General features: G+C 40.1%; 2 protein-coding genes across 2 annotated transcripts in view; both read right to left on the bottom strand.

The window, feature by feature from the left end:
* Nucleotides 1-5,026, bottom strand: part of LOC140731255 (ral guanine nucleotide dissociation stimulator-like) — a 147,771-nt gene extending 142,745 nt beyond the window's left edge. The window contains exon 1 of the mRNA XM_073052803.1: nucleotides 4,322-5,026. Within this exon, the coding sequence (XP_072908904.1) occupies nucleotides 4,322-4,342 (21 nt within the window). The 5' untranslated portion in view covers nucleotides 4,343-5,026. The remainder of the gene's footprint in view (nucleotides 1-4,321) is intronic.
* An 8,433-nt stretch (nucleotides 5,027-13,459) lies between these two features.
* ccdc180 (coiled-coil domain containing 180) overlaps nucleotides 13,460-24,660 on the bottom strand; it is a 75,164-nt gene continuing 63,963 nt past the window's right edge. Inside the window, exons 34-40 of the mRNA XM_073052798.1 lie at nucleotides 23,029-23,173; nucleotides 21,632-21,792; nucleotides 19,701-19,838; nucleotides 17,974-18,085; nucleotides 17,152-17,269; nucleotides 14,366-14,513; nucleotides 13,460-13,694 (exon numbers count right to left, since the gene is read on the bottom strand). Of these exons, the coding sequence (XP_072908899.1) occupies nucleotides 13,563-13,694; nucleotides 14,366-14,513; nucleotides 17,152-17,269; nucleotides 17,974-18,085; nucleotides 19,701-19,838; nucleotides 21,632-21,792; nucleotides 23,029-23,173 (954 nt within the window). The 3' untranslated portion in view covers nucleotides 13,460-13,562. The remainder of the gene's footprint in view (nucleotides 13,695-14,365; nucleotides 14,514-17,151; nucleotides 17,270-17,973; nucleotides 18,086-19,700; nucleotides 19,839-21,631; nucleotides 21,793-23,028; nucleotides 23,174-24,660) is intronic.

Here is a 24,660-nt window from a genome sequence, read left to right as displayed (position 1 = left end):
TGTACCCCGGTGTTCCTTGGACCAAATAAGGCAGGAGGATGATTCACCATCTCAGGAAGCTGCAGAAAGTGCATTGTCATTGCACTGTAAGAAAGGCAGGAAATTGACCGCAAGACTCCATGAACAGCAAAGCGATCCTAAGCAGACTGGTTGCTTCAGTAAATGGCGGGATAGGTGTTAGCCAGGCAAGGAGAAGACTGCCAAGCCAACCTGAAGTGAAGGGCAGCCCACTCAGCTGTAAATTCACTGCAATGGACATCAATTTGCACCAACAGTTGAAGTTGCATTGTTCAAATCCATTTTCCCTTCGCAATAGCAGGTCATCACAAACTCTCTCCTGCTCACACTTGCACACAAAATCCAATTACAATCTCTCATTTTTCACTTTGTCATTTATTAATATATTGATGCCCTGCCCATTATATTTTAGTTTAACAGCACAAATATCATGCCCCACAAGGAAGGCCAATATTAACAATGGGCATAGGTGTATTATGAGCAAGCCTGACTTGACACTAAAGGTGCCCATGCCCAGGAACTGAAGAAATTGTGGTCCGCAATTCCACAGGGTGGATGGACTCTAATATACCCATATGCTTTGTTATTAAGGCTCTTTTACTATCATACAGGCGTGTGGCATCTACACCAGGCTCAGGACATACTGCAAAGCTCTGCTACTGCAGAAAAGCTTCAGCTTGGAGCAAGGGATTAAGAAGATCAGGACTGTATTCTGTGATAGGTTCTGCAAGGAAGTGATTGGAAATTTCAGGGAACCTCAGGATGTATCTGTTGGTGAAATAAAATATCAACAATGCATCAAAGAAACTGCTGACATGCTTCAGGTAAATCATCAGGTGATGTACCACAAAAAAGAGCCTTTTGGCTCATGTTTATGCCAGGAACCATGTTGTATCCAAAAGTACAATCTGTGATACTTCCTTCACATGTCACCAGAGTTGTAAGAGCATTCAATAAGATACAGGCAATGAGGTTGTATGTCCAGCCATTGACATGGTGTCCTGGTCACTTTCTGTGGTAGGATTGAGAATAGTCAGCTCATTCCCCTTTATATCTAAACCCCAGACGAAGTTAAACAGATGAGTCAAACAACTTGGCTTATCCTGTCCAAAGACTGATTTGATTAACTTCACATCCTATAGACCTCAGCTCCATAGACAGCTGTGGTCTTACAGTGCTGCTCTAACTTCAATGGTACAACTACCAGCTGCAAAGCATGGAATGGAATTATATCATCAGTGTTGGCTGCTCTGTGTCCACCACAAGGTTAATTGAAACAATAGTGTTCAGACATGTCTTCTCAAACTAAAGCTAGGCTTTCTGAGTAAGGGCTATTTAATAATCTTTAAACAGCCTGATTGGAGACCCTACATACCATAGGGAAGCTGTTGCTTTCTTTACTCTACTTCTTGGTTTTCCATTGACAACTTTGTAGCTCATCTTTCGGTGAGGACTCACGTAGCAGGAGTTACTTGATTAGATAAACATACAAAAATGAGGATTGCGCAGTCCCTGAAGCTTCCTAGATCATTTAATAAGAGTGTGGCTGCTCTAGTTGTAAACTCAACTTCACATTCCTGTCTACTCTGAGTAACACTTTACTCTATACAATATTTATCTCTATCCATTGAAATATTCTGCTTCTGCATAACAATTTTCCAAAATGCATATATTTAAAACAACTACCAATCCACCATCTGATTATCTACAACTAATGGTAACCCTAGCCTAAGAAAGGTGGACATACTCCAGACCCAAAGAACAAAGGAAATGGACTTCAACTGTTAAAAGTGAACAAGTAGTAATGGGGCTGAGTAAATGCTTTAACACAATGAAGTGAAGAAATACTAAATAACAACTGTTTCAGTACCTACAGGGACAGCTGATTGGGTGGATATGCATCTGAAGCAGGGTTGAGAGATGATATAACTGAATTTGAAAACAAAATATTAAATAAACTGAAAATTGATAAAATCCCTGGGTTTGTCAGATTGCAATTTTAAAGAATCTTGAGTAGTGACAGCAGAGACATGGTTACACTTTTTTAAAAGCTGCTAAAGAAAGGTGGGGTGTTGAAGGATAATAAATATTTACATATTTAGGAATGAGATAAAAGATGTCAAAGAAACAGCTCACCAATTGGAACAATTGGGCATAGCAATAATAATAATAGCCTCCTTATTAAATCATAATAATGAATAGTTAGTGAGAGTTTTTTCTAGCAATACAGGCAGAATAGCCCCTTTCAGCCATGGTGCTGGCAACCCACCAATTTAGCTGCAGTCTAATCACAGAACAATTTACAATAACCAATAAATCTTCCAACTGGTATGTCTCAGACTGTAGGAGGAAATCCATATGGTGGCAGGGAGGACATACAGTTGACATTGGAACCAAATTCCAACACCACACGCTAAGTCTTGTTTGTTCAACTTCTTTCCATTCTTCAAACAAGGAGAGCATATAAAAGTAATTCTGGATTTGAAATTTATCTGGATTTCTATAATACTTTGATAAAATAGCAAGTAATTTACCTGAATAAGGTCAAGGTTGGGAGTAAACTATAAAAGGGATAGCTGAAGACAAAGTGGTGGAAATGTTGTCCACAGGATTGGAGCTGTACCCACTAATAATCATATTTTACATTTACAATTTAAACTTAGGAATCAAAAACACGTCTGAATTTGCAGATGGCACCAGATTAGCAGGACTGATGACAATGAGAAGGCTTTCAATTTTCAAGGTGGAAAAATTAGTGAATTTACAGATTACAGAGTGGTAAAGGCCTCCAATTACACGTGGTCTTGTTTTAGGATGTTTCCTATAGTGGGAGAGTCTAGTACCAGAGGGAATAGCATCAGAATACAAGGACATCCTTTAGAACAGGGATGAGGAAGAATTTCTTCTGCTAGAGGGTGGCGAATCTGTGGAATACAGTGGGTATATTTAAACTGGAGGGCGATGGGTTCCTGATTAATAAGGTTATGGAGAGAAGGCAGGAGAATGGGGTTGAGAGGAATAATAAAATCAGACATGGAATGGTGGAGCAGACTCAATTGGAAGTGGCTTAATTCTGCTCCTATGCCTTATTGTTTTATTTAAACAAAGGTGGCATCTGGGAATTACAATGGGGAATAAACTAGAAAAGCAGGTCAACCAGGCCTTTCCAATAAGTGTAGTACTTGGATTTTATTTTCATACAGAGAGACAGACTTCATTCAGGGGATGTCCTTATCAAAGTCTATTGGAAATTCAATTAAATGTTTTCTGAATTTTTCATATTTCCCCACTGTTAGATTTTAAATATAACTTTTGAAACTCAGAAGTTAAGCTGAAGCTTGATTTTACTCTTGGTTGATCCTCAGTTGGACCAAGGAACAGGTTTGTGGGTACAGCACGGAAATGTTAGAAGGGCTCAGGAGAAGGACAGTTATAGAATGGATGAGAACAAAAATGGGACGTTGTACCTACTGAACCAGCTGGATATAACTTCCAATGAGAAGTGCAAGCTGACTTGTACCAATAAAATAAAGTTTTGGGTACATACACTTTAGGGGGAAAGAGCAAAAGGCTGTCAATATAAATGGAAAAAGAAAACAAAATTGGAAATCAGAAGAAACGTACGATTGTGAAGAGAAAGTGATTTGTGAACGCATGTAGGTGGGGACAGGTACAGAGCTATGAAGGATAGGCGGGAGGCTGGAGTAAAGCAGAGCCACCAGCACGATCTGCTTGTGCTTACATTCAATCGGATTCCACGCCTGGACACCAAATTAAAACCAGCACGACTCTGTGCAGAGTTCAACAGGAGTGCATTCAGAGCCAACGTTATCATTGCTAGAGATGAACAGATGCCGCCGTGCTCCCGAGTTTTGGGAACTGCCACTTGATGCCTCACAGATGAAAGAGCTGCGACTGTGCTCATTAACATTACATCATGCTCAATCTTTCGTCACGAATACAGAGTGGGCGGCGCTGAGCAACAAACACAGAGCTTTGATTTTGTTTTTCATGCACGGCAGCGATTGAACCAAAAATCCGCTTCGGAGGGTTGTTTCTCGGACTTGAAGCAAAACAGTAGGGCTTTTATCTATGCGTCCGTTTACGGAAACACGGCTACAGATACTAATTATAATTAAATACATTGATTACTGAAACGATAAAAGAGCTGAGGAATCTCACACTGAAACCAGTTGTTCAGCACCGTGCACCAACATCACTTGTAAACAAACCTCCCCACAATGGGTGTAATTTCCAGCCTCTGGACGCAGTGGGAACTGGGGAAGACCGGTGATCACCTTACCTGAGCATTCCACCTCATCATCTCCGAATCATAGTCTCCCCAGGGTCCTTCTGCAGCCCTCCGTCTCCCCAGCGCTGAACGATTGGGACCCACAGTCTCTGCGTGGGATGCTGGTCCTACAGGCTCTTGCCCCGCTTTGTGTTCCCTGCTTTTCCCATCCTGGGCGAGATTACTTCTGCCCCAGGAATGAAGCAGGCATCTACAACAATGAATGCAAGCCACGAGTTAACTAACGCCAGTGCAATGTCTCGGAATAAACCGACAATTTCAGTTTGTCAACTGAGGAAGGTCGGGTGGAGAAATCCAGCCTTCAGGAACAATTTCGTAAATCATTAAAAGGGAAAAGAAAGAGGAGGCGATTAAAAATGGATGCGCTCATAACCCAATACGGATAAATCCAAAGGAATGGTAATCTGTTGTACAAATGAGTGCGGGTCCCCTTCCCCGCTTCCTCGAGGGTTGCCCCCTAGTTTCGTTGTTGTTCTCTCCCTCTGCCTGACGCGCTGAGTTTCTCCAACGGCTCTTATATATATTTTGCTCTCTCCCTCAGGTTGACCAGGTACAGCGATGCACCGTTCACATTTGAAATTCTCAGCGTCCTCGGCTTCAGATTAAATTTGCAGAGGATCCTTCACCTCCCCCTCTCAATCCCTCCGACCATCACATAATCTCTCTCCTCTCGCTCCTGTTTTGTTTTAACAATACAGAATAATCCCACGTCGGTTGACGCGGAACAAGCGCATCACAGTTCTCCCGTGGGGAGGGGAGTAGCAAAACGAATCAAGGCACAACCGCTCCTCTAATCCCTAAAGTAAACATTTCATCCGATGTAATGTCTTTGTTTGTATTCTCTCGCCATTAACACTATTAATAGATGCAATCTGCTACTGGCCACTAATCCTCACTAATAAATTAATACTGCGTGTCTCTGTTGTATCTCAAATTAATACTGGGCTCTAATGGATTTAGAGGAAGGTAATTCAAGTAGCCCCGATTCTAAAAACCAGGAACTGTTCACTCTCTGACTCGATAAAAATATACTTGTATGTAATTTCTCCCAGATCCAACCTCAATGTGTCCAAATATTCCTTGGGTCCCACAGTTTCAAAGCCAATCAGCACTCTTCATGTGTGGGCAAGCTGTGAGTATCAGCTGCTATTAGACAATGAGGGCATCGCACGCAGCATTGGATTTGTCTATCCAGTCCATTAGCTATTAACCATATGTAGCTAATTCAGAAACGAGATGTGGTTAATTGCATTGTTAATGTGTAATAGCCATGTGATCTCAATACCGGTGTTCCCATCGTGTATGCCTGTGGAGTTTAATCATGTTGTGCGCTGGTTGGTAAAATGGGAAAGCAGAGAATGTAATTGCATTCATGATCATGGTGAATGTACGATTTCCATGGTTACTGAATAGTAATGGATGCAATTTCAAATATGCACGGAGTATTTTAACAACATTTTATTAAGGGGATTGCTGCTGAAATTAGCCTTGTATAAAGTATTGTCATATTTGATATTTACTTACTGGATATGGGCTTCATTGTTGAGCCTTGAATTTAGTACCCATCTTTCACTACCCTGGGAATGAGTAGTTTGCTAAGCCTTTTCAAAGACTATGGTCAGACTGGGCTAATGCTGCAATTTTTTTTTTAGCTCTAGAGGACATTACTGAACTAGATTAGTTTTGAACAATTCAGTCACCATTTAGGGATTGTATTGTCTTTTTATTCGGGATTTGATTTATATAAATTGATTGATATAAATTTTCCAGTTGCCATGGCAAAGTTGGAATTCCTGTCTCACTCTTTGGCTTTTTAGTGATAATTCTTTTTAACTCAAGGTTTTATTGTTTTGATCATGATCACCAGCTTGGTGAATTTCCCTTTTTTGACTTCCAGAGTAGCATGGAAAGCAAGTCGATGCTTAATTCTCAATGGCACCACAGAATGCACCAAGTGTTTCTGGCATATTGGTTCTCAGATTGGCAGGGATGGAGCTGGGGGTGTAGGGCCTTTGGATATTGATTGATGTTCTCATAAATGAAGCATGCAAAGTAGTTAAAGTTTATCAGAGTAATCCCAGCCAACAAGGAATGCTGACTCGGTTTACCCTTTTAGAACATATACTGTGCCTACAAAGAGATCTCACAGAAAGCCTCCAGCCCAATCCAAAGATTTTACTTTGGAAATGTTAGCCAAGGGTTCCTTCAATGCTGCAAACACATGGTCTTATTCAGGAATTTCCAGAACTAAAGGAGTGGCTAAACACATCCAGGTCAAGATGGGTGTTCCCACTCAGATGCTGTCCTTGTCCCCCTATATGGACAAAGATGAGAGTTTGAGAGTTGCTGTCGAATAACCTTTGGTGAGATGTTGAGGTGCAGAACACTGGGCAGAATTCCACAACAGGAAGCATGGCCATCAATAGTTGAATGAGAGAAATCAGGGAAAGCAAGACAAAGACTGGAGAAAACTGATGGCTGTCAAACTGATGGTAAACAAAGTTTCAGAAAACGTACTAACATTTCAAGTGTCCAATTTTGCAAAAATAAAAGTAAGCAGTTATGTATGTAAAATGATGCTAAAGTCCCTCAGATTGTTAACATTCTCCAAAATCCTCAGGCAGGAACATGGAATTGGCAGGCAAGCAAGGCTTTGCATTTGATCTTACACCCAGAGTTTATTAATACCTTTGCAATCGAACTAACAAAACTAACACTGATGTGAATGGCTTCTCCAAGTAAAGATTAGATAAGTGTGACAATGCCTCTAATACAATATTCAGCCTAGTGGATATTGGGTATTCGAGCACTCTGTGTTAAAAATGCATTAAGTTTGTCAGCATTGAACTGTACCTACAAACTATGGACTCACTTTCAAGGACTCTTTATCTCATGTTCTTGATATTTATTGCTTATTTATTTATGTATTTGAAGAGTTTGGTGTTTGATTGTTTGTCCTGTTGGGGACAGTCTTTCATTGGTTCTGTTGTGTTTCTTGTATTTACTGTGAATGTCTGTAAGAAAACAAACCTCAGGGTTGTATTTGGTGACATGCATGTACATTGATAATAAATTTACTTTGAACCTTGAGCATGAAAGGATCAGAGATGTCTTTATTTGGAAAGTCATAATCGAGCAATTTGAGTAAGATAAAAGCGGAGCAACACACACAAAATGCTGGTGGAACACAGCAGGCCAGGCAGCATCTATAGGGAGAAGCACTGTCAACGTTTCGGGCCGAGACCCTTCGTCAGGACTAACTGAAAGGAAAGATAGTAAGAGATTTGAAAGGAGGAGGGGGAGGGGGAAATGCAAAATGATAGGAGACCGGAGGGGGTGGGGTGAAGCTGAGAGCCGGAAAGGTGATTGTCAAAAGGGATACAGAGCTGGAGAAGGGAAAGGATCATGGGACGGGAGGCCTAGGGAGAAAGAAAGGGGGAGGGGAGCACCAGAGGGAGATGGAGAACGGGCAGAGTGATGGGCAGAAAGAGAGAGGAGAAAAAGGAGGGGGGGAGAAAAACTAAATACATCAGGGATGGGGTAAGAAGGGGAGGAGGGGTATTAACAGAAGTTAGAGAAGTCAATGTTCATGCCATCAGGTTGGAGGCTACCCAGCCGGTATATAAGAGGTTGTTCCTCCAACCTGGGTGTGGCTTCATCTTGACAGTAGAGGAGGCCATGGATAGACATATCAAAATGGGAATGGGACATGGAATTAAAATGTGTGGCCACTAGGAGATCCTGCTTTCTCTGGCGGACAGAGCATAGGTGTTCAGCTAAATGGTCTCTCGTTGTGGATTTTAGAATTGTTCATTTCGAGTGATGCATTTTTTACTGTACCTTTTACCACAAGCTAGGATTTCTGGTGCTATTCATACCTCTGAGCTAACAGCTTTTGGTCTGAGTGTCATTTATGTCCTGGTGAAACAGGGTTTAGTATTCTAGTCTCTGAACACTAGGTTGCTTTTCATGTGTCTGATAGCAATGGAATGCACTTCTTCCTCTTCAATTACAGACTCCATAAACAGGAAATCTGAGTTTGAGTCTCAAAATAATATGTTGACTTTCAGTAAGGTACTGGTTTCAATGGACATTCAATGGTAATCCCATTACGTCTGTCAGATCTTCCTGATAACTGGGCTCAGGGTAGGGAAATAAGTCCAGTAACCTAGATACATCAAGAGGGCCTTCATACAAGAATAAAACTGGGTACACATGGGGGAAGAAATGGGTCACCTCACAAGGCAGCTTGACAGGGACGTGGCAGTAAGGATCTTACATTGAGCTCTGGTACAACATTCCCTCTAAATTTTTATTTATTTATTTATTTATTTATTTATTTATTTATTTTTTTTAAACAGCTGCATGGACCAACCATTGCTTTGAGCAGTAAATTTTTACAAGGCCTGAAAACTGCATGGCTGAAAACTGTATATTAAGAAAACTTCAACTGTACAGCAACAAGGGCTATGTGCGTGGGAGCAATTCGGTTACTGAGTGACCGTAGGGGGAGCAGCACTCTGATCAGTCATGTTTGTGGCATTTCAGGATCATATTAATGTTCAACTTGGCAGCTTAGCTCATTAATGTTGACAAAGCCTTACCCAAACCTGACAAGACCAGAAGCCAGTGCTAATGGACAAAATATTCCTGGTTTGACAAGCATCAGGAATCTCTGACATCAGAATGCTGTGGATACTGAAATAGTCAAATAGAGAATATTATAAATAGTCAGCATATCAGACAACATGTATGGAGAAACAACAGTCAATCCACACACTGATAACTATTTATCAAAGCCCCAGATTTAGTTCAAAGTTTAAAGTACATTTATTATCAAAGTATGTATAAATTATAAAACCTTGAGATTTGTCTGCTTAAAGGCAGCCACAAAACAAGAAACCTGAAATATGCCAATTTAAACAAAGACTAACACCCAATGTGCAGAGAGAGGGAGAAAAAAAATCAAATCGTGGAAACAATACAAGCAAGCAACAACATTCAGAATGAAATTGAATCCCTTGACCCGAAGTAGGCCCATATCCTCAGTCTCAGTTCATTACACAGTGGAGCAAGGCTCGCAGACACTAAGCCCAGAGCAGCGGGAGCAGGGCATAGCCTCGGTGCCGAGGAGAGCGGAGTAAACATCGCGGAGCTGAACCGGCCCTGAAAAGCTCTCGCCTCTAGTCCAGATACTCTGCCTTTAATATTAATAACTCTGAAATTGGGCCTGAACTTATGACCTTGGGAGTGAGCGTCCCAGCTGACAGCTTTCTGTACAGGTGTCACCACTAAGGGCAAGGGAGGATAGGCAATAAATCGAGACATGTTTGTAGTGGACGTATTCTGAGAATGTTTTCAAAAACTTTGAAGGCAATGATAGTTTTCTGTTTGCATTATAAACACACATAAGCCCTTATCACATCAGGGATTAATAACCTCTTGATTTCGTTTAACCTTGTTAACCAAATACCTTATCTACCTTACACACTCCATTTCTCATGATTGAAGTCTGCATGCAGGGGCCGGACATGGACAGTCAAGATGTCTTCAATCAAACTGAATGTAGGTCAAATGTAAACAGACTTCTTAATAATTTATTCTTTCTGTCAGACATTGCTCAGAAATCTCCAGGAGCAGTTAGCGACCCTTGATACTGCTTTGTTCAAGTTGGCATTTGCATCTGGCAAGGAGGTGACATGGAAATGTGTCACAACCCTTTTAGCCGTCTGTCACCATGGCAACAAAAGACTGTAGCTGCACCATGCTGGGAGGGGGGGTTGGCAAGAGGGAGAATTATTGTTGCTTTTCCAGGCATAATCCTTGCAGCTCACTGCACACCAGGGATCTACGTCAGACCCTTCTGGGGCATCCCCAGAAATGAACTCCCCCAGGGAATAAGCACTGTGGGGAACCTGGAAAATAAAAACTGAAGGTCGCTTTGTAACAAGGTAATGGCACAAGATCAGATTCTTTCATCTCTGTGAAGAAAATGGATACTGGTAATAGGGAAATAACAACAAATAACTGGAAGTACACAGCAGGTCTGTCAACGGTTAAGGCAGCTTTGAATATCAGATCACTGACCTGTTTCAGAATTGAATCCGTCTGTGATATTTTTCTTCTCAGAGTGCACATTTACAAATCATACAGACCAGAAGCCTTAGTCCAGCGCTGCTATTACACTCCTATGTTAGAACTATAGCTATACCTTCACTGGATGCACCACACTTTGGGTTATCTGTTTATTTTGAGGATCAGCATTTAATTCTTCTCCCTGAACAGAGTGGCATTTTGGGGGTTTCAGAGAATAGCTATCATTGTTGTGGGCTTTAATCACATAGGAGGGCAACCTTCCTTCCCCAAAGATCGCACGTGAACCTGATGTGACTTTTAACACAATCCAGTAGTTGCCTACGTTTAGATTTATGTAATTAAATTAGAATTGAACCCATGGTTCAAAAGTCATAACACCAAAGCCCTGTCTCACCAGTCTAATATCATAACAATTCACTAGACACTTGTGCTCAAGTGCTCTAGAAATGCAAATTCCTGTTTACAATTTCTCTGAAAGACCCTTAAATTCAGGAGGGGTATATTCAGCTGTTCCTGTTCACCATCCTGTGTTTTTTTAAAGTAGAACTGCATGTTTCTCTCCAAAAGGGGAAGCGGTATCAAATGGCGATGATCAGTGTGGGTGAATCATGAGCTAATCCTTTCTGTCAAGTCCTGAGAATAAGGAAAGAATGATTTAGGTAGGATATAACATAATAGATGGCAGCCAAGGAGCAGCAAATATCTAGAGGAGATTGACCACATATATACCATAAATATCAACTCAAGAGATTCTGCAGATGCTTCAAATCCAAAGCAACACACAAAATGCTGGAGGACCTCAGCAGGTCAGGCAGTATCTGTGGAGAGGAATAAACAGTCGATATTTCTAATGAAGGATCTCAGCACAAAATGTCGTCTGTTTATTCCCCTCCATAGATGCTGCGTGACCAGCTGAGTTCCTATACCAGAAATACAAGAGATTCTGCAGATACTTATTCCCTCCATAGATGGTATCTGACTTCCTGAGTTCCCTGGCATTTTGTGTGTGTTACATATATATATGTACCATTACTGAAAACCAGGAGCCAAAGAATGCCTGGGACTGGAATAGAAGGGAGCTAACTGTTCAACATAGAAAGAATCCTACAGCAGGAGCAAAAAACCTTGGAAATATTTATACAATTTCGATTGATGACCTTTCAATGCTGCTTTCCTCTGACACTGCCAATCTGCTCTGTACTTAACTCCTAATCTAATCTAATTTCATATTTGAAATGTTGGCATAGACTGCAAAGCCCACATTCCTTGAATGAATATAAAAATATCCACATAGTTTTACTTCTGTTTAAAATAAATATTTTTTTAAAGATTTGAAAATAGAGTATGGGACATAAACAAAAAAGGCACTATCTTTATAATGTATCTAATCTTTATAATGTATCTAGACAAAGTGCTTTAGAACCAACATAGAGTGCAGCAGCAATGTACCATGCAAAGCTGCTAATTTCCCCATAGGCAGGTCCTATTTTTGATAATAGACAATCTGTTGTTTGAGTGATAAATATTAAGGCATCTTGAATGACTTCCTGCTTTTCTTTGAAATAGCAGCCTAGATTTCAACATTTTTACAGCCATCCAGCAGGTGGTACTGACACAAGACCCTGACTTGTACCCAAGATAGTCTGACTCCAAAGTGAGTACTGCCAAGTATTGACATTTTGACTGCATTATATCATGATCTGCAGACACATTCACTGTTCTGTGTAAACAACCACCGGCACAATTAGAGGGTTAAAGGAATCTCTGCCTCTCATTCTGCAGGTAGCTCACTACAAAGAAAAATGATCAGATGAAAAATCTTCCATCTCTTGTACCACATTAACTCTATAAAACATTCAAAAACAAGTCTCTCTCATACTACTTGGTCCCAGTTTATATTTTTACACCTCTTATTCCCATTCTTATCTTTCGCTACATTCAGTTCCATGCTTGGCAGCACTAATTGTGTCCTATGTTCACCACTTTTCCCCTTTTACTATACTCTCTATTGAGTTCCACACAGTCCAGTACGACAGCCTATCATTCAACATAGCTGTTGATAACCATTCAAAGCCCCAGATTTAGTGCTTCACTTCAGGCTTTTCTAGTTGCTGCCACCATCTGGCCTAATTCAGAACTGGCAACAGGGTGAGGCTACTTATCTGAATCAGAAATCTGCTTTACAGTTAAACTTAGCCCCTTCACACCCTAAATCTACGCCCTCTAGTATTTAAGATTTCTACTTTTGGAAAAATACTCTATCTAACCTATCTGTGCCTCTCATAATTTTATGGGCTTCTATCGGGTTGCTCCTCAGCATCCAATTCTCCAGAAAAAAAACAATCCAAGTTTGTCCAACCTCTATTTAGAGACAATACTCTCTAATCCATGCAACATCCTGGTGAACCTCTTCTGTGCTCTCTCTGAGCCTTCACATCCTTCCTGCAACTTGAATTCCCTGCTTTCATGCTCAACGTTCCGGCCACTGAGAGCTAGTATGTTGAACACCTTCTTCACCACCATATCCACTTGTCTTGCCACTTTCAGAGAGCTATAGACTTGCACCCCAAGATTCCTCCATGCATCAATACCACCAAGATTCCTGCAGTATACTGTATATGTTTTGAAATCCCTTGTGCCTCCCAACAAATATGGAGGCTCATATTACTTCAACTCAGCTTTTCATAATCAAATCTTAAGGATTACTTTGTTTTTGCCTACAAATCTACCCTAAAGTATATGGATATCTTGTGCTGGTAATTCTTTATCAGAATGCCTTGATATCAACCCTAAAATGTCTGATTAGTTTAAACTCACGTCTTCTTGCCTTGCTTTGTCAGTATAGTTTATAATGTTTCTTTGATGAAGTATTAATTTATAGCATTTGGCATTGCATGGTTTAAGTTGGTGTGTGAGCTGTATCTGCAAAAATGTGTTCTGGAATGCAAAGCTGGAGCAGAACGTTGAGAGAGATAATAATTTCTGCATGACGCCATTCTATCTCATTCAACAGATAATAACATTAATCTATAATTGAGAAAATCATACAGATTTATTAATTTACCAACTAAAATACAACTGTGAATAAGTATTGAGCAATTCAAAGTTCAGCATTAAAGCATATTACATGGTCAGTCTAGGCGTACAGCTTCTTTATATTCATCACTGAGTCTTTCCAGCCTTGTGCCCATCGTTGGGCATTAATTAGCAGCCCATTTTTCTCCTGTTCTATCTGTGACATCTCCTGTAGAAAATATTGCTTGTATTTCTGTTGAAAGGAGGAATTCAACAATTACATCAAATGAAAACTCAGGAGTTAAGATTAGAGAGCATGTCATGCACAGTATTTAGATTATGAACATGCAGTGAGTGTGAACGGGCAGAGTGTGTGGGATAAAACAATTATCTCAAATCAAGTGCATTACAAATTGGAAACAAGAGAAAATCTGCAGATGCTGGAAATCAAGCAACACACACAAGATGCTGGAGGAACTCAGCAGGTCAGGCAGCATCTATGGAAAAGAGTAAAGAGTCAACGTTTCAGGTCGAGACCCTTCTTCAGGACACATTACCAACTGGGGGTGGCTTGGCGCTAATAATGGACAGGAAACACTGAGGTTTTTTTAACAAGAAGTAACTGTATCGTAATTGGAATCATCTAATATTCTTAAATCTGTTGTATCCACACAGTTTAGTAGCCATGGACACAGGAGCTGGGCAATTTGTCTCATTGACTTACATTGTCAGTTTTATTCCACAAGACCATAAGTTTCTTCAACTGGCAAATTAAGACAGTGGTGATGAGAAAGCTTTATAACATTGCTGCTTAATGAAGGGGGTTACTGATCTTTAATGAAGATATGAATTACCATTTTCTGAAGGCCATAGATTGTGCCAAGAAATACAGTATACAAGATCAATAAAAAGAAAACGACTGACCTGATACGCAGCGTCTCTTGCCTGTATTGTAGCCAAATGACCCAGAGCTGTCTTAGCAGTTGTTACAGCTGCAGTTTCTGTAGACAAAGTTCCTGCTGGTGCAGATTTAATTTGTAGAAGTTCATTGGCTGGAATCCCTGGCCAGCTCCTTCATGAGGGAATAAAGAAAATGAAATGGTACTCAATCACTATGTTCACTATCAATCTCAAGCAGGTACAGTTTGAGAAGAGAATACTCTGAGGAGTGTGGATCTTGGACAGAACAGAGAACATTGGAGGGAACATAAAATCAATGCACTGCCTCAAAGTTATCCATTAAGCTATCTATTAAGTTATCCCTTTTGGGTTAAGTTGCCACTATGTGGAATAGCAAGCCATAATGCACACAATATCACGGGGAACAAATAAAGCTGCAGATGCTGGGATCTGAAATAAAAGCTAAGATGCTGGTAGAATTCAGGCAGACAAGCAACACTAGTGAATGTCCTGGGATGGACTTGTGCTGAGCTGCCTGGGACTGAATGCGTAGCACTCAGGTTTCCTTCTTACTAGAGTGACTACACTTCAAAAGGACTACTGGAATGTAAGTAGGAGACTTCCCTTGCTTTTACATGGTGCTGATGTAAGGGATAATAGAGTGAAGATAGTGGGGGTGGAAATCGCCAGTATTTCTGATTTCCCGTGTTGTGTAAATGTACTTGTCAGACTAAAATGTCAAAGTTCCTTCTATGGACCAGTTGTGATGAGAGGCCTAGGCGAGGATGGATGGACCCTAGTGCTGGAGTATCTGAGTCCAGAATCGGGACAAGATATGGACTGAGACAAGAACAGGGTCCTAAACTAGATGCTAAATGAGAATCCAAAGTAGAGCTGATGACTGAGCACTGAACCTCTGTTCAAGTGCTGTTTAGGTATTAAAATCCAGGTGCCTAAACAAAGGCCGCCAATCAGCGGGGCTGGCCTGAGTCTTTAAAGAGGCCATGCCAGTTAGCCATATTCCAGAGAGTCAGGGCGTCAAAACCCTGCAAGGTGGTGCAGTTGGGTGCGTATCGTAACACCAGTAGCTCATTGGCTTTAAATCTCTGTGTAATAACGGCTCTTGGGTCCATCAGCAGGAAGACTATTTGCAACTAAGGTGAAAGTAATTTGGGCAAGCAGCAGAAATATGGTTTCCACATTCTTGTTTCTCTTTTTGCCCCCGTGCTGCTTTGGCCTAACAATACACAGATACACTCTGTATTGGGTTTTGGTGCTTTGGTCTAGTAACACTGTATTCATTTCTTCACTGGGGTTTTGGAGGTAACGGAGGTGCTCTCGGTACAATAGGGGTAAGTTTTCCAGCACTGCGAAACATTGCCTGATCCTTTGCTTGAAGCACGAATGAGCTGTCCATGGTTGTTCATTCACTGGTCTTGCAATATTGGGTAAGGGGCAACAACGTGTATGTAATCAGGAAACCCTCCCTGACCAGGCAATTTAGAACTGGTGGGACAGTGCTGTTTTGAAAGGGTAAAATACTAGTGTACAATCTCAGATGTCTGAGATAATGGACGTGTAAAGGAAAACAGAATGAGTACATGGTAGTGTGGAAGAGACGCTTCCTGTTCTGACAGTGTGATTCAAATCCAGGCAGAATTCATCCACCACTGCTACATTATATTTGTGAAAATTGGGTGAGAATGTTTCTAATGGGTGTTAGTTGAATAGCAGTGCCAAGTCAATCAACTCTGGTCCAAGTGGGGCCAGAGCGCATGTCAGCATTTTGCAGATCAGTAGAATGCTGCTATGGGAACTGGTACAGAAAGAGCAAATCAGGCCGGACTGAACATAATTGGAGTGAAGTGTAATGTTACCTCTTAACTTTCCCATAAGCAAGTCCAGCACAATTTAATCATGATCTACAGCACACAGATACTCTGCTTTTCTGTTAAATTCTCTCTCTCCCTCTGAGGTACAGTTTGACATCTGTTCTACCATGTCTCAACAACAGTTTTAGGAGAGGTGAACTATGAGGAACACCATCTGCTCAATTGCAGGGCACAGGCTAAACATGACAACCAAGATGCAACACACAAAGTACTGGAGGAACACAGCTCATCAGGTGGCGTCCATGAAAGGAAATGGAGAGTCGATGTTTCGGGTTGAGAGAGAGAGAGAGATATAATATATATATATATATATATAGAATAGTTAATTTAAATAAATAGTGCAAAAATAGAAAGAAAAAATAGTGAGTTAGTGTTCATGGGTTCAAAGTCCATTCAGAAATCTGATGGGAGAGGGGAAGAAGCTGTTCTTGAATCATCTCAACTGAAATCAAAATGCAGTCTTCATAGTTTGTAAGTTAACACCTATGCCATTATCATGTGCTTTGTTGCTATAGATTTCAAAGAGCTTTATTTTATATGAGTACAGAAATACCTCTCAGCTGAAAAATGTAACTCATAAGTATCACTCATCTGAATTTCTAATATAACCTCTTACTGACAGTTTGTTGATCATCATCAAAACCCTTTTATGCATATATTAAATGTGACATATGTGCATGATGAAACTACTGCGATGTGCTTTCAACACCTCTCCTATGTGTAATACCTTACTTCACAATCAAGGCTGGATATTCGGATCACAAGTTTTAAACAATGATGATAATTAGAAATTCTAGCCAGTCCTGTCCCATCTGGTTCGCACAGGAAAACTAGGGCTTGAAGTTGATAACACAGGCTGGCAAGATTTGGAAATGACAAGATAAAGCAGTTTGCTTCAGGTAATTCTGAACTGATCACCTGCCACCTCGATCCTCTGGGTCAGAATGCCTGCAGTAATTTTCCTTCTCTTGTAATCGATGCCCAGCTGGCTTCTGTAGAGTCAAAGTGAAGGCCTTTTCATTTGCTTCGGTCAGATCTATAGAGCAAGAGAGAGTTTTTGAATTATTTTGTGACTAAACATTTCTGGTGCTGTGGTTCATGTCTGTTATAACCTGCTAAAATTACAAGCACTGTAATCAGTGTTTTAACTGTCCAGCAGATGAAATGGTTTTACAAAAACAATGGAGTTACAAGTAACTGAAATGACATTAAGGGAGGAATTACACCTCAAGGTCCTAGCCCTTTTCAGAAGAAACACAAGATATAGGATTAGGTGGGCACCTGTCTCCTCAAGGCTGTGTCATAATTCAATATGATCATTACTGAACTACCTTAGGCACAACTCCTATGTCAGCATTCTATAGCCCTCAATTCCAAGTTCCTTAAAAAGTTTAGTTACCTCCTCTTTAAATACCCCATATAAATGAGCCTTCACAGACCTCTGGGCTAAAGGATTCCAGGAATTCACCATCCTCTGAACAGAGAAAAATGTACCTCAGTTTTTATTGAGTGCCCACTTATTTTGTAACTATGTTCCCTCATTAGAGAATCCTCTGCTCATGGAAATATCTTTGCATCTACCCTGTTATTACCTGTATGACTTTATGTTTCAGTAACTTCATCCTTTATTCTCCCAAACTTCGAGAAACGCAAGTGTAACATTTTTAGCCATTTGTCTCAGGGACTCTTTAAATGAATTAGACTGAATAAAGAAGAACTTATACATGATCACATGTTTACCAGGAGTTTTGACATCATCAATGGTGAGGAAGTTGTCAAATTCCAGGAGGAGCTGTTCAGACAGGCAGGAGAGCTCAGTCACAAAGTTCTTGGCATGTTCATATAAACATTGCTGTGAAAACATCAAAAGATTCTTTCAGTTATTAACAAAGCAGTAGGCACAATGAAAGACAAGCAAGGGGACTAGATCTTAAATATTCAGCACAACTTGTAGAAATCTGCTGAAATGATACCAGAACTCACATGCAAAGCTTTCACCTGTAAGGTGGTTTATCCTTTGGAAGGAATAAAACCCACTCTTACTATTTTGAATGTCAACAAAGTAGTGTGCAGTACATGACGCCGAAGACATGAAGAACCACAAACTCACTTACATGTTGTCAACGAGTTGGTGATTCATTATCAACTGTTGTGCAGTACTGATTAAGATGTGCTCAATTATATTTAAGGAATTTCAAGGAGTGACTACGCTTAGGTCCCCATATCTGTGGTAACATGCATACATTGTCTCAAATTTATTAATACTTGTTAAAAGTGGTGTTCAGTTGGTTGGTGGAGAGGGACAGAATTATCATTGGATGTGGCATCACAAAGGGAAAAGAGTCTACAAGGATTTTCATTCCTGCTCACTGTCTAGTGGCTCAAAGATGAAAGATTGTGACCAGATGGCTGACAAAGACTGAGCCAAGCTTGGCAGTGATGTTCTCCATTGTTGGACAAACCACTGATACCCTTTTGTTTTGGCCTTCATGTCCATGGGAAAGGCAGGCAATGTTGTACTTTATACTGGTGATATACTGTATATAGCATAATCTTTTAAAGGGGTGGAAGCTGGGTGGCAGAGGGAAAAATAGGAAAGAAATGTCTTAAATTTATGGCAAACTTGGAGCTTCTCCTGATTAGCTAGCATTAGATCAGCCTTATTAAAGACTGAAGCAAAGTTTTGTTTCAAGTGTTGATATGTATTTATATACACACATACACATGCATAGACAATGTACGTATGTATGTCTGTGTGTATAATATATATACATACATACACACACACACATACACACACACAGTGGCCACTTTATTAGGCACACCTACTTGTTAATGTGAATAATCTTATCAGTCAGTTATGTGGCTGCAAGTCAATACATAAAATCGTGAAGAGCTTCTCTGAGTGTTAACACATCAAAACTTCTTTCCTGAGGTCCCACCAGTTTGACTAATTTCCATCCATTCTTTCTGTCCAATGACAGTGAGTAATTACATTTTCTATCAACTGCATTATGCACCAACTGTGTGGAACTCACCTCTTTGCAACCTGCCCCTCTTTCCTTTCAAAGACCACTTCCCTTTAACCAGGTTTACAGGACCCTCTCATCATAGCAAATGATTCTTACAAAAAGTCAATTCTGTATCTGCCAATAGCCCTCCACTACTTCACCCAAGCTGCCATGTCAGAGTGCAGGTAGGCTGTTCAGTGTGACAACTATTTTTATCTACCCACCAAGTGTGATTCGATTCTTACAAAGCATCAAGGGAAGTTACCTTTCTAGATCTCCTACCCAATGTGCAGAGAGAGAAAAAGCAAATTATGCAAAGCTGCCTGTAAGGAGACAAATCTCAAGGATGTATAAAGTATCCATATTTACTTTGAACTTTTAACTTTAAAAACTGAGTAAATGATTTGAAGAATGCTAATAGCCCATCATTTTGGCAAAATTCAATTATCTTCTTGCCTTGAGGCTTTCTGCATTGCTAATGATCTCTGTGGAATTAATGTCTTGTCGTTCTTCCTCCTTTTTGCACAGACTGTTGAGCATCTCAAGATTGTTGGGATGACCTAAAACTGGCCGTAGCCTGTGTTTATTTTCAGCCTAATGAAAAAAAATAGAATAAGACAAGATCAGCATGATTTGCACACATGGCATGGCTGATTAGGCAGTCTACGATGCAATCTAGTTTATGTGTTAACCTCTATTTTTGTGACACTGGGAAAATAGATTTCGATCTTACTAAATTAAGAGTGTGCACAATGAAATAAAAAAAATAAGAAAGTCAAAGATCATGATCTGCAGAGAAAGATCAAAGATCATGATGAAAATATCCTAATCACTTCCCTTCTCACAATTTTATCACCTCAGGTCAAACATCTTGGGAATGTTGTGTGTGTTTTCAATTTGGAGAGTTTAGAATTCATAATTTAACTTTGTTTTCTGAATACAAGTAAGGCAGCGATGGAGTTCCACAAAATAAAATGTGACTTTGTTACTGCTCCAGTATCTCAGGATTTCACTGAGAAATACACCCAGTGGCCACTTCATTAAGTATACTTGTACACCTGCAAATATCTAATCAGCCAATCATGTGGCAGCAACTCAATGCACAAAAGCATACAGACACAGTTAAGAGGTTTAATTGTTATTCAGACCAAACATCAGAATGGAGAAGGAATTTGATCCAATTGACTTTGACCATGGAATGATTATTGGTGCCAGTCAGAGTGGTTTCAGTATCCCAGAAATTGCTGATCTCTTGGTATTTTTACACATAACAGCCTCTAGAGTTTACAGAGAATGGTACAAAAAAAAAACATTCAGTGAGCAGCAGTTCTGTGGTCAAAAACACCTTGTTAATGAGAGAGGTCAGAGTAGAATGTCCAGCTAACAGGAAGGTGACAGTAACTCAAATAACCATATGCTACACCAGTGGTGTACAGAACTGCATCTCTGAATGCACAACACGTCGAACCTTGAAATGTATAGACTCCAGCAGCAGAAGACCACACCAGATTCCACTCCTCTACCTAATGAATTGGCCACTGAGTTTATTTCTACATGGAAATAAATGAATTCAACAACATCAATAATGTGTGTTTACACTTGGATGGCCAAGAAGGCAGAATTAACTACAAAAAACTTAATCAAATGGAATGGATGTTTACGAAAATAAGTTATTAATGAAACAGGTTTGAATGATTTACTTAACCATAAATTTGGAAGAAACATCTTTGAAGTAAAGCTCTGCTAATATACAAATAGACTATTTGCAAAAGATTCAGAAACACAACGCATCACGAAATCTTACTGAAAACAAATATCTTTGATGTAGAAAGATTAAGGCGAGACCAAAGAGCATGGCTGACAACACTTAGCTGGGGGAAAAAAGTGGTAAAGCAACTCTGCATGCAATTAGGTTGATCACCGATGTATAAAAGTAAATGCTATTCTGTACACTGTTATGCCAGACAATCTGATGCGGGAATCTTGTTGAGCTGAGCCTTGGAAAGGAGGTTGACCAGCAGCTGATTCAATACACTTATTGCTCCATTCCACCACTCATTATCATCTTCTGTTATCGTACACATTCTGTCGCTAACCCACTTCTTATCATGACTCCCCCACCTTGATGCCCATCTTTTTGCCCCATCATCATCACTGCACACTTTCTATCCATGGTTCCCCTCTACAGCTGGCATCACACAACATTGTAGCTCCACCACCTCCCATCCTTTCCTCACCACTCCGTCACTCATCACTACTTATCTCCTTGATACCAGACTCTTTCTATAGCTTCTCCTTGTTACGTACTGTATCCTTCCAATACAGCCTGCAAAAACCTGGACACATTGTGCAATATTTCAATATTTTTTTATTTGACACATTCCTACCTTGCCACTCTCCAGCTGCTGTTGTTTTTTGCTGAATGTGGAGTGTTTCTCAGCCATTGCCTTTGTGATAAATTCCATGTGATGCTTGAGGATTTCTTCAATTAGGAAGCGAGGTAGAGCAGGGAGCAACTGTTCAAACAACAGCAGCTGCTCTCTGAATTCTGAAGATGAAAATAACACTCAAAGGTTTCAACATTTGGCACAAAGGAAATCATATGATTCTTTTTGAAATTCATAAATTAATTGTTTGCATTCTCACAAATTAGACCAAGTACTCATGACCCCGCCCTTAGAAGAGGTCAACAAATTGTTTGGGGAGTAGTTTTCACATAGGTTTTCCTGTACAACCCACAAAACACTTGCTTCTGCTAGTTTCTAGGGATCCTATCACAAATACAGTGAGAGATTTATGATGGAAATTCTCCCTTTTTACTTTGTGAGAGGAATGGAGTCAGCAAAAGAGAACACTTTTGCACATCTTCAGTTTTTCTTTCACTCTCAAAGCATCTTTTTTTTATACTTTAAGTGGGTACCAGAACAATGGACATTGAGTTAATCATAAAAGCACAAAATGCTGGCAGAACCCAGCAGGCCAGACAGCATCTATGGAAGGAGGTAGTGACGACGTTTCAGGCTGAAACCCTTCATCAGGAGTTAATCATCTATATTTAACAACCTTATATAGGAAAATAGAGAATAGACCTGTGTGAGAGAGAGATTGGAGGTGAATCCAAGAGGGAAGACTTCAGGGTTGTGGAACAATGATGACAAGAGATGCCTTTGTTGCTTGTTTTTGACAGATTAGTATATATGTGGGCATTAAGAGAAAATTAAAATGTTCTCAATTATTATTGTAGAGAAAATGGTTAAATGTGACAAGGAAGAGTGAAGCTAGCAGAGATAAATTGCTTTCAATATTTGCAAACTTCCTAGCAATAAAATTTCCTGAAATCGTCAGTATGATTGGTTTCGGCTGATCTCAGCCATGACGACACTATAGACTTTTACAATTCCTGAGCGAGGGGAAGTCAGAGTCAGCTGCAATTGCTGCTCTTCCTTCCTGCTGGATGATATAAGCAAAGGCCCTGAAGTAGAGCAGAAGATTTAATTGTAACAAGCCTCTTAGATCAAAGAGCTCGGTATCTGTGGAGTTCATGCCCTGTCAGCTATAACACAGTAAACAAACAAGAATGCCCTCAGGAAAGGGAAAGAAAATATACAGAATGTACTTTTTTTACTCATCGTGTTCTTATCATAAAATGAACAGAAGCTAATTATGAACATATTACATATTAGAGACCAAAAGGCAGAACAGCACCCTGCCCCACACTGTCTTTTGCTGTGTATTTCTTTGTAAACTTTCTGAAATTACAATATGAAATTTAGTGTTCTGTTACCTTGCAGAATGTTATTGTAATAATCAATTGCCTGAGACTGATATGATAGCATCTTCTGAATCACCTCTTCTGCACATAGGTCAAATGTGTCCTTCAGGTACTCAGACCTGTAGACTGGAGTTCGTTCTTTCCTTTTGTAGTAGTCCTAATGTGGATGAAGAAGTAGTGTTATACGTTTAAATATAAGTAACAACACTTAAGGATTTGTTGAGTTGAAAGTAACGGTATATATCCAAAGGCAACAAATATGTTGAAAGAAAAGGAGTTAAGGACCAAGTAAAATAAGCATTCATCCAGACAGGTCGCCTCAATAAGAGTATGGTGTAGAAACTGATAAGGATCCATTGGCATACTAAGCCTGTGCCTTCCATACTTTGTTAAGGACAATGTTTCATCACATTAAACTGATTTACTTGCATATCTCAGTTAATAAAAGGCAGTAAGCTTTGAAAACATTTTAAGGCCTAGGAATTCCTTATCATAATGAAGAAAAAAATCTGTTTGAAAACAGGCTTAATATGAAGAAAGAAAATTTGAAGAACTCAATATGCCCAGTGGAAATTCAATTTGAATTTCCAGCCAAACTTTCATTAGCACTTTCCCTTCACAAAAACTCCCCCATAATTCATCAAAATTCACTACCACTTTGACTTTCTCCTTAATGGTCTGACAAACAATTCTTGTTACTTAGGAAACAGCCAGGTTTACAAACTCTGTTTCTCCCGAAACTGTGATATTTAAAGGCGCATTTCCATGGTACTCTGCACTGTGCACACTACTGCAAATTTTTCTTCTATTTTAAATTAGTTCTTTGTACTCAGAACTGACTTCCAGTGAGGGTTTGGTGATATGAAACATTTTTCTTCTAGACATGGAGATGGAAGACTGGCATCAAGATATCATAAGCAGGCATGTGGAGGAGGATACAACTCATAATAGTGGTATTACATAGAAACATAGAAAATAGGTGCAGGAGTAGGCCATTTGGCCCTTCGAGCCCGCACCGCCATTCAGTATGATCATGGCTGATCATCCAACTCAGAACCCTGTATCTGCTTTCTCTCCATACCCCCTGATCCCTTTAGCCACAAGGGCCATATCTAACTTCCTCTTAAATATAGCCAATAAACCGGCCTCAACTGTTTCCTGTGGCAGAGAATTCCACAGATTCACCACTCTCTGGACTTCCCCAATTACACCTGACAATGCTGTTCTGGAGCCATTTGATTGAAGACCAAGTGAATTCTACAACAGCATTACTGCAATGTACTGTGGAAAACTGTTTTAATGGCATGAACAGTAGGAAAATAATTTCTGGCTTGTATATACATGATTTTCTGAATCTGTGTTTTCAACAGGGCTCCTTGCATAACAGGAAAGCTTGGATATGCTGTTCATTCCTTTTTATTCATTCCCAAATCTAAGTTTCTGTCTCTGCAGCCTCTTGGTGCACGTGGCCAATGAGGAAAGACCCTTCACGTTCAGCATGAATGTGCATCATTTTATTGAAAAGATGATACAGTGCCAGAATGAGGTCCAAATTCTGAAATATTTAAGGTGATATCACTTGAATGTGTCAATGCACGGGATCTGATGACATCATGGAAATGTCAAACCATCTTCCCTAACTGG

This window comes from Hemitrygon akajei, chromosome 7 (genome assembly GCF_048418815.1).
Source record: "Hemitrygon akajei chromosome 7, sHemAka1.3, whole genome shotgun sequence".
NCBI classification, from domain to species: domain Eukaryota; kingdom Metazoa; phylum Chordata; class Chondrichthyes; order Myliobatiformes; family Dasyatidae; genus Hemitrygon; species Hemitrygon akajei.
The sequence above is the reverse complement of the archived record's forward strand: the minus strand, read 5'-3'. Positions and strand labels throughout refer to the sequence as shown.